Raw genomic sequence first — 10,140 nt, forward strand, 5'->3', positions numbered from 1 at the left:
CAAATTCCACCCTTACCTATGACCATTTTGATGATGTCTTCTTTTCTTTATTTTCTTTTCATTTATATATTTTACCTCGATTTTTATGGGGCGTTAAACCCCGCATGCAGAACCGGCCTACATATAGACCGGATGCTAGCATCCATGCGGGCAGCTATGCCCGCATCCAGTAAGTCCTAAGGATACTCAAACGCCTGACAGACGGGTGTTTGTGTACTCCACAGTCCACACCAAGGGCTGGGATCGGAATGAATAATTTTTGGTGTGGAGGAAATTGACAGGGCAACGGAATGGATTTAATATTCCTATATTTGATGTTAACAGTAATCCAATACTTCTATAGTGAGAACTTGTAAGTCTTAACTGTGTTGGTGTTCGGTGACTGTCTGGGACCCTCGAGAAAGTGATATATTTTGGAGTTGGATAACTCTCCTGATAATGGTTTCTGAGAAGTTGACACAGCATTGAATTGGGGTTTTGTACTTTTGTTTATGCACAAAATTGGTCCAAGGTCTATTTTTGAGGAAAATCACTTTCAAAATAAATTGGTCCAAAATATATGTGAGTGATTATTTTCGGTTGGATCGGGCTGTTTATTATTTTGAGTAATTAAAAAAAAATATAAGAACTATTTTTTCCCCTAATCTGTCTTAGAGAGTCGCTCTTTGTTTTTGTATTTGCTAACCATATATTCCAAATTATCATAGATAGTTCTACCAAATTACCCAAAATATATATATCCACCAAATTTAAGACTTACAACAAGCAAGAACCCGATGTATGTTTTGCTAAAGAGGAAATATTCCTGTTGATAGACCATACAAGTGTTCTTAGAGAGCTAAATGCCATACAGTATAGGATCCAAGGTCTTTAGTACACTCCATTTTATTCTTCAAAAAGAGACCTGAAAAAAGATAAAGAAAAAGAAAAGGTTTTGATTTTAAATACACTATTTTACGGTTCTATGCACATGGGTTTGCAAGGGACATGTACAAGACATACTCATAAAAATAGTACATGTTTTCATGTTTGTTTTTAACAGGAATACAGGATAGAACTGCAACATTCTTCGAGTATTTACACTGTTTTTTTGGCCAAGTTCGTCGAGTATTTTACACACAAGCCTGCTGTACAGTCACTCAGTCAGACGTTTTCTCTTGCACAGATTTAGAATCAAAAGTACCGTTATCCAACAGATGTAACAGTCATATTTAACATTTCAATGGTCTCTTTAATTGTGGTCAATTGTAGCAGTTTCAAGTATCGACACCTCGACCCAAGCTAATGTTGTGCACTTGTACCATGCCATTAAGAGATAAAGCGGGGCCATTGCCAAAAGTGCGGCACATTAATTTCCCAAGTAAAAGAGATTCTCCACCTTGCTTTCTGTACCCAAGGCATTACTTTCTCTGGATGCCATAGCAGCGGCTCTTGCACCAGTTGGTCCTCAACAACTTTTTTTGTACTGCAATAACAATTGCTGTACATTCTGTTTCACCATTTGTGAGTTGTGACAACATCATAACTTAATCACATATCCAAAAGAGAGACCCACACGACATCCATAATCACGACTGCAGTTGGAGGCCTGCTTCCTACACCCAAAGAATCATCAGGCATACCAACCACGCCAACGTCTTCTAGCACCTCCTTTTTTAATGTTACTCTGCTGACACACCTTATCCTCAAAGACAGTTTTGTTCGTGGTTTTTCAAACCTGTACTACTATTTTATGAGATGGAACAACTGCAGCATGCCTTCTTGATACACAGTTTCGATGTAAACTAAACACTACTTTACAAATCTTAAGACACCACCCTGTTACATTCTTAGTGAAAGCAATAGGTTTAGGCGTTTAGTAGGAAGTGTTGAGCTTAGATAGTCAGATTCATCGTAGGAATAGTCCCTGACTCGTAAGTCATAATCCTTCAGCTTCAAGGAACAGAAAATGTAAATACTCTAACAATGCATATTCTATTTCTAAAATTTGAATGTAACTACTTAACTATTTTTTTAGCTGGCCTGCTCCAGTGGTCTTAGAATAATCCCTATAATATAATAGTGTACAGTCTTTCTCTTGGTGCTTTTTTGTTTGTAAAGAACATTGGATTCCCAGACTTCCTAAATAGCAGTTTATAAGGGCTGCCGGCCAATCTAACAAGTTCAATATGAAAGTGCCAACATTCAGATAGAATGAATTTGCCATTGACTGATTAATGGTATCTATTCTGTGTAAGAATAGGTCAGTCATACTAAAATAAAATAAATTTCTACACCATTCCTGACCATAAACTCCTTTTTTTTTTTTTTATCAGAGACCATAAACTCTACTAACTAGGAAGACAAGAGACAAAATAACAGAAACTCTTTATTATAATTCAAAAACATATGCAACCCTCCAATATAAAGAGTAGCAACTTGTAAAGGTTTTGCAGTGTATATAGTTGTTTGAAAGAGCAATTTCCCAGTCTCAAGCTTACTCCAATTCATGGCGGACGTATTTGCACAACTTTGTACCACACCCAGTTCACCAGATACATCTGCTTTCCTAACTAAACTCCCTAAAGTAAAATGGTTGCAGAAGTATGATCTCTACCAATGGGAAGGTTCATGGTACTTCCCAGCGCATATTGAAAGCACTCTCTCTTTTCAATCCCATTTTGAAGCATGCGATGATGATGTTATTATTGCATCTCCACCTAAAGCCGGCACAACTTGGCTCAAGGCGCTTCTTTATTGCATCATGAATGGATGTAAGAATGATGATGAAGATGATTTGGCGACCCGAAATCCTCATAGTTTAGTGAAAAGCTTGGAAGGCCTTGTTTACGTGTTGAATAAAACTCCTGATCTTTCAGCTTTCCCTTCTCCTAGAATATTTCATACCCACTTGCCTTACAATGCATTGCCAGATTCCATTAAAAACTCCAAATGCAAGATAATTTATATAGCTAGAAACCCCAAAGACACGTTTGTGTCACTATGGCACTTCATGAATACATTGAGGCCTGATCAAGATATATATCCACTTGATCAAGCATTTCAAGACTTCTGCAGAGGAATTCATTTTTTTGGGCCTTACACTGATAATGTCTTAGAATATTGGAACAAGAGCTTAGAGTTTCCAAAGAAGATACATTTCATGAAGTTTGAGGACTTGAAGAAAGATCCAAAGGAAAAAGTCAAGAAATTAGCTGAATTTCTTGAGAGGCCTTTTACTAAGGATGAAGAGGTTGATCAGGTATTGTGGAGGTGTAGCATTGAGAGGCTTAAGAATTTGGACGTGAATGTAAATGGGAGTTTCCCTTTTGGATTGCACCATAGTTCTTTTTTCAGGCTTGGGGTTGTTGGGGATTGGAAGAATTGCGTTACCAAGGAGATGAGTGAACAACTCGACCAGATTGTTTGTTCAAAATTGGAGGGATCTGGCCTAAATCTTGATATATGATTTAGAAAAATGACTTTATGTTTGAACTATTAGAACACTGCTGGTGTTCCTCACGTTTGTGTTTGTGTGTTTTTCCGCTCTTTACTTTGATTTTGTGTCTTTTAATAGAAGTTTTCATGTAGTCCGGATGTCTCGTTTAATTTGTGAGTTCTTCTTACTAGAAATGTTTGCTGCTAAAGCGAGAATGAATTTTCTTTGGCAGATATCTATTGCTCAAGAGCTTTATTCAGAGTTTTCAGACCAACAACAAAGACCTTTTCCTTACTTCAACAATCAGGAACAAACCAAAGACATTATTAATTATTTATCTGAAGTCTGAACTACAACTAATAATAAGAAGAATATAGACAGGCAACAAGAAGAGAGATTCATTTTATCAATAAATCCTGTAATTGCTTCCATTATTTATACTGAGAATGGATGCCAGTTGCTTAACTGCCTTCTCAATTGTTTATGAATTTTTTTTATATAATTCCTAGCGGATCGTATCATTACCTTACATATACCAAAAACCACTACATCTATAAGTTAGAGTGCATCTTATTACAACCAATAAGTTAACATTAGAAATAACCGTTTATGATTCCTGTTGATTAACAGGACGAGTAAGGGTTCAGAGACAAATCCAGCTTACCAGCAAAGATGTGAACGATCCAGCCCATTCAGTCTGAGGCATCAAGTCAATTCATGTTTTACCAGTCAACACCCAGTTCTTTTGAATGAAATAGTTTGTCAATGTACGCAATGACAGGAGCTGATGCAACAACATAACTCTGCATCTGTACCTTTGCCGATGCCTCTGAAAACATCAAACAACATCAAATGAACCACCTTTCCAGTGACCAGTTTAAACGAATGTTTGAAACTCAAACAAACAGGCAGATAAATATTGAGTCTAAAGTGACTTCAACGTTAGTTATGTATTTCAAATAACACAATCGAGTGTCTTAGCTCTGCTGATTTGAACCATAAATCATGAAATGGCTATAGGTTATATTCAAAGTAAGCGGTCACTAAGTACGACAACTGAAGCCTGAGGTAGCACAGCCCAGCATTCAAGCATTTGGTCAATCTCATAGGCTAAGAAATTCGGAAGAAATCTAAAGTACATGTATCTTAAGAGTGGATGCACTTATAACATTTACAGCACAGACTCATGGTACTTATGATTTGTTTGTGTGTGACGTAGTAATTAACTAACTACAGGAATGCACTTACCATCTTCATTAAGCTTCTTCAAGAGCTGTGCCTTTGTGGGAAGGGCATACATCCCTGCAGCGACAGCTTTCCTGATAGCCCATCCATGGTGGGGTGCAAAGACCTGAGCATAAGCTGTAGATGCTGGACCCTTCAGAGAATTACCCCTGCCACACAAAACCAAATGATTACTACGAAGGACTCAAGGAGTCCGCTGATTTCGCTACAGAATATCATCTACAAATCAGCGTCATATGACCAAAACATGCATCCAGGGACAGGGATACATTAGAAGCATGTAGTGTCTTCCCTGCTCTAGGAAAGGAGTCGTAGAATTTGTGTTGATACAGGTGGATGCTGCATGTCAGCAACGCCTCTGAAGCAGTACATCTATGGTCATTATCCAGGGGAACAAAACAGTTCCCACAATTGAGATTAACCACCTAGTGAATGAGGTAAACAATTATTCTAGCTGATTTTGATCTCATTATGAACAGCCCATGGAAAAAAATCACCAACACGACTGAGATTAGCAGGTATACAAGTAGCTTATCCAAACTCCTTTGAAGTACTAAATGACGGATACTAATGAAAGGAATGATTTCAAGTGCAATATCACTAATCAGTCGTCCAGACCTATCACACAATCAAATCCTAGCACATGATATTATCCCTGTCACTGAATATATGCCTATACTCAGTAGCTTATTTCTAATTATCAAATATATTCCTACATCTTTGAGATGATTTTCTTCGGCACTAAATGCAAAGGAAGTTGTCAGGAGGTGCAACTAGGTCGCATAAGAAGTGCACTTAACCAATTTCCTCTCAATATCAATAAAAACCATAATAAAACAGCTTGATATATCGCGCAATGACAACACGGGGATCCCAATATCAGTTTTTACAATGACCAGAACAGTTACAAGTAATCAAATTTGCTGTTCAAAACGGACTCATGGCACATGCTCAATTGTCAATTTAATTCAACTATGTATCAATAAAACAATAATTCTAATTTCTATAACTAAATAAAGAGATGAAGTAAAAGAGATAATACATACTCCAAAACAAGAATCTGTTCAAAAAGAACTCTAACCATATCAAGTCCACGTTTCACCCTCAAAAGATTTCTAGTATGACTACCAGCTTTCTTAACAGTATTCTCACGAACATCTCCATCAATCATAACTTGTAAACTACCAATAGATTTTGAAGCTTCACACAAATCTTCAACCTTAAAAAGAAACAATCTTTATAACAAATAAAGTTAAAAAAACAAGAAAAGAGGTGGGGGCACTAACCTTGTTGACGTAATCCATTTCAGCAAATTTAAAAGCTATGCCTAAACAACCAAAGAGAGGTGAAACTAATGAACATGCATGTGAGAATGGTGCAACTTCGAGGTCTGGTTGTTGTGTATTACTATTTAGCTTTGTTTCTAGTTGTTTGAATGCTTCTGCTATTTTCTTTAGCTGTTTTTCTTGGTTTGCCATTGAAGAAAGAAAGAATGTGAGAGACAACTCTCTCTCTCTCTCTCTCTCTCTCTCTTCTTTCTCTCTTTTTGCTGGATTCGTTGGCTTTATAGTTAGTTGGTTGTTATTTTTTTTTTACTTTTTCTCTTTTTTTTTTTTTGTTGTAAAATGCACAGGGGGTTCTAGAAATATATGTTAAAAAAACACTTAAATAAACTCAAATAGTTAGGACATTTCTAATGGAGGGTGTAAATTATTTAAAGTGTAAAATTTACACTCTAAATATAAAAAATATGTTTCCAATAAGGGGTGTAAATCCCAGGTGATAAGCTAATAAGGGCATCTCCAATGGGGGGTGTAAACCGTATAGAATGGAAATTTTACACCCCAAATATAAAAAAACTCTCTCCAATAGGGGTGCTATACCGTAGGTAATAGTGTATTAGCTAATAGAGAGGGTGAAATATTCCCCCTCTCGCTATTAGTTAATAAAAAGCTCGGACGTCACTTAAAATAACGTCTGTTTAACTTAAAAACTCGGACGTCACTTCAACATAGGGGTGGGAATTTGGCCCTAACGACCCTAACCCGGCCCTGCCCGACCCGACCCTAAGCCCTCACAACTAAAGCCCTCATAGAGTTTAGGGGCCCCCCTACCCTAATGCCTTCTAGTAAGGCTAGGGCTAAGATTCTAAAACATAGGCCGACCCCTAATTCAAATTCTCAAATAAATTAATACTAACCGACTCGCTTCACACTTTCACTATAAATACACATACCATAATTGTCAAACTCTTTTTTTAAATATTTTCAATTAAAATAACATTGTCCTTTAAATTTATCACTTACACCCAAGGGTATTTCCAATAATTTGTCTTATATAACAAAAATTTGTCAACTTAATGTACCTACGAAGAACAATGAAAGCACTAAATTTAATAAAAATAATACTTTATTCCTTTGATCATCAAGTCAAAGTCCATAACTTATTATTCTCAATTTCTTTTCTCACTTATTTCTTATATAAATTATATTTTTATTCACATCCAAGCCAAGTCTAAAACTAAAGATTTCCTTCCACACCATTAAAGCAAAATACTGAGCAGACATTTGTAACATAGAAACCAAAACAACCTTTGTCGGGAAAAATGACATTTGTAATCTCAAACCTTTCTCCATCACTTGTTCAAAAGCCAATATTTTCATTTCCATATACAAAGCTTGAATCACTTTTAAATTAGAAGAAAGGTAATATTATATTTGTTTGAATCTATTATAGAAATAATTTATGATATTACAAATAATTTAACAACTTCCATGACCCTTTAACCAAAACTATTATGTTTCTTCTTTATATCTATTACTTCTTCCTTTAAAATGATAATATAATTATTTGTCTATGTATTTCAATTTAAAATGTAATTTTAGTGAGGTTTGAGTCTGAGGAAGAACAAATTCCAAACTCTCGATGTACTTCATCATTAGATTGTGGATGTGCATTTTAAATTTTTGGACTTATATAAAGATTATTACTAGATTGGTTGGACTTTGAGTTTGTAGATTATTATGACATTTTTGTAATATAAATGAGTTTTAAAAATGATGTAGTAAAAAAAAATAAAAATATATAGGCCCGGCCCTAAAGCCTTTAAAGAGGGCTTAGGGTAGGGTAAAGGCTTGAGGTTTAGACTTGTGACCCGGCCCGACCCGACCCTATGCTGATTTTAGGGCCGGCCCGACCCGGCCTTAATATTTGAAGGGCTTTAAATGTTTAGGGCCGGGCTAGCCCGACCTGGCCCATTGCCCACCCCTACTTCAACACACGTTTGAAGCTTTATTTTTTAACTGGGACGTTACTTGGAGTGACGTCCCAGTTTAAATTAAAGAGGAGGGACGTCCGAGTTTAAAATATATTTTTTTTACACTCTTCCATTGGAGAGTATAGAGTGTTGATATTTATGAGTTATACAATACTATACAATTAGAGGTGTAAAATCCTAATGGCACCTACGTGGAGCCTAGGTGGAGGTGTAATTTTACACCCCCCATTGGAGATGCCCTAATAGAGGGGGTGGAGAATTCCCCATACGGCTATTAATTAATAAACATCTCAGGTGTCACTTGAAGTAACGTCCCAATTAAAAAGAAATCTGGACGTCACTTAAACTCACGTATGTTTTATTTTTTTTTATAATTATAACATTTGCGACGGGTAAAGACCATTATTTATTGGTTGACCCAGTTTTAATAAACTACGGACGTTACTCAAAGTTTTAATTAATGGATTTTTCAATGCAAATTGCCTTCTTTTTACCCCAACCCACCCTTTAAAGTCAGTAAAAAAAAAGCGTTCGATTTTAAAAGGGATTATGACCCAAATTTGGTTATTGCATTTATTGCAAGTGAAGGTACAAATGAAGTAGGAAGAATCATGCAGGCACTCGCTTACCATAATAAGGAGAAGCAACGAATCGCCCTATCCCGAACATAGGATCACGAATTTTTTATATGGGTTCTTTCATTTCCTACATTCGGAAGGGGTAAGAAAGAAAAGCATCTCTCGGCTCCATCAAAGCGCAAATAGGAGGTAGAGGCGGTATAGGTTATTGGGTGGGTAATCTTTGTTTTCTTTGAAATAGTTGCGACATGCCCCTCGCCGGATAGGGCTAGTTTCTGAGACTCCTGGTCCGCGGCAGTGCCTTCAGTCTCGAAGTAAGGTTTGGCCGGGGGAATGAATCACTCTTGCTCAGGTTCAATAGGGAAAACCGTTATGTGTGTTTTATTTTATTTTTGGTTAAACCCCTTGCGACGGACTTTGACCGTCGATTTTTCTCAATTTTTTAATTTTACAAACTCTTAAATTTTGTTGCATTGGATACCATTTTGGATGTTAAAACTATTAATGTATAAGAGGGGCCATAAAATCCTAGTGGCACCTACGTGGCACTTATAAGGCTAATTTTTTTTTTAGATATGATCTCATAACTATTCTAAACATTACCACAAATAGTAAAATAAATAAAAAAATTTCTAAACTTGCCAAATATGGTATAAAAATAGTGAAAATGAACGGTCTACAATTAGCCAAATTTTATAATTGTGTTGACTACATTTGACAAATTTATAAATTTTTGAATTTTTTGATTATTTGTGACAATGTTTAAAAAAGTTAGATAACATATTTACAAAAAATTAGTCTAATCTAAAACTTATAAATACCTTAACGATTTTGAGTCATACATATATATCGGTGATTTCGAGATCATACTAGCCTGAAAATCACAAACCGATATATAAGGTCATAAGGCTAGTCACTAACAAGTGGAGTACTAAAAAAAATAAACTATAGTTAGATTTATTACTATATAACTGAGAGGTAGTGGGGCGTGAGGGTGGAGGGAGGGAGAGATGGGTTTGTGGGTAGGGAGAGAGAAAGAGTTGGGTTTGGTTGTGGAGGGTTGAGCAAGTGAAAAGGAAATTTAGGGGTAGATACCAACGAAGTGGGTTTTTTTATGCCATTTGGAGAGTCAGACCAAGAGTTTGCTACCGTCACGGACTAAGGGACACCCAAAGTCCCAAACTACATAAAAAATAAAAATAGAAACAACGACAAATTAAATTTTTTCTCGTAAAATAACTGGTTCTTTTTCTTCATAAGAATTAAAAAAAAAAAAACAATAATAATAAACCTAACAAAAAAAAATATGATACTCATTTATAGATTTCATTAAAAACTTTTTGAATAATTGAGTAACATAATTTTGAATTTTGTCGTAAGCTATCTATTTTCTTTTATATTATAGAAAAAATTAAAGATGTGAACAAAAAAAAAATTGTTGCTTAAAATTTTAGCTTGGAGATTGGTTGAGCTTTCTATCTGAGTAACTAGTAAAAACTTTAATGGATTAACATCCAATATGCGTGTTGATATTTAAAAACACATCCTACAGTTCTACTACACATTACGATTGAATGAAAAGAGTTTGTGTTAGTTTTAACAATGAAAAATTGCATGTTTGT

At 35.7% G+C, this 10,140-nt stretch overlaps 1 protein-coding gene and 1 pseudogene across 1 annotated transcript; one reads left to right on the forward strand and one right to left on the reverse strand.

Annotated features, from left to right (window-relative positions):
- The first annotated feature begins 2,488 nt into the window (after positions 1-2,488).
- On the forward strand, positions 2,489-3,448 carry LOC147478731 (cytosolic sulfotransferase 5 pseudogene; annotated as a pseudogene).
- A 371-nt stretch (positions 3,449-3,819) lies between these two features.
- ACD11 (Glycolipid transfer protein (GLTP) family protein) lies at positions 3,820-6,285 on the reverse strand. The gene is made up of 4 exons (XM_086582174.1): positions 5,950-6,285; positions 5,710-5,882; positions 4,667-4,812; positions 3,820-4,247 (listed from the first exon to the last, which is right to left on the reverse strand). Exons 1-4 carry the CDS (start codon positions 6,139-6,141, stop codon positions 4,141-4,143), a joined length of 618 nt encoding a protein of 205 aa, XP_086438300.1. The 5' UTR covers positions 6,142-6,285; the 3' UTR covers positions 3,820-4,140.
- Between the last annotated feature and the right edge of the window lie 3,855 nt (positions 6,286-10,140).

Source organism: Coptis chinensis, chromosome 9 (genome assembly GCF_015680905.1).
Source record: "Coptis chinensis isolate HL-2020 chromosome 9, ASM1568090v1, whole genome shotgun sequence".
NCBI classification, from domain to species: Eukaryota; Viridiplantae; Streptophyta; class Magnoliopsida; order Ranunculales; family Ranunculaceae; genus Coptis; species Coptis chinensis.

What these genes read in the sequence shown, in the direction of transcription:
- ACD11 (XM_086582174.1), bottom strand. Translation starts at nt 6,141, where the DNA reads ATGGCAAACCAAGAAAAACAGCTAAAGAAAATAGCAGAAGCATTCAAA. An exon ending in GAACAGATTCTTGTTTTGGA is followed by an intron (nt 4,813 to 5,709) that starts GTATGTATTATC and finishes TTTGTGTGGCAG; the next exon opens with GGGTAATTCTCTGAAGGGTC. An exon ending in GAAGAAGCTTAATGAAGATG is followed by an intron (nt 4,248 to 4,666) that starts GTAAGTGCATTC and finishes TGATGTTTTCAG; the next exon opens with AGGCATCGGCAAAGGTACAG.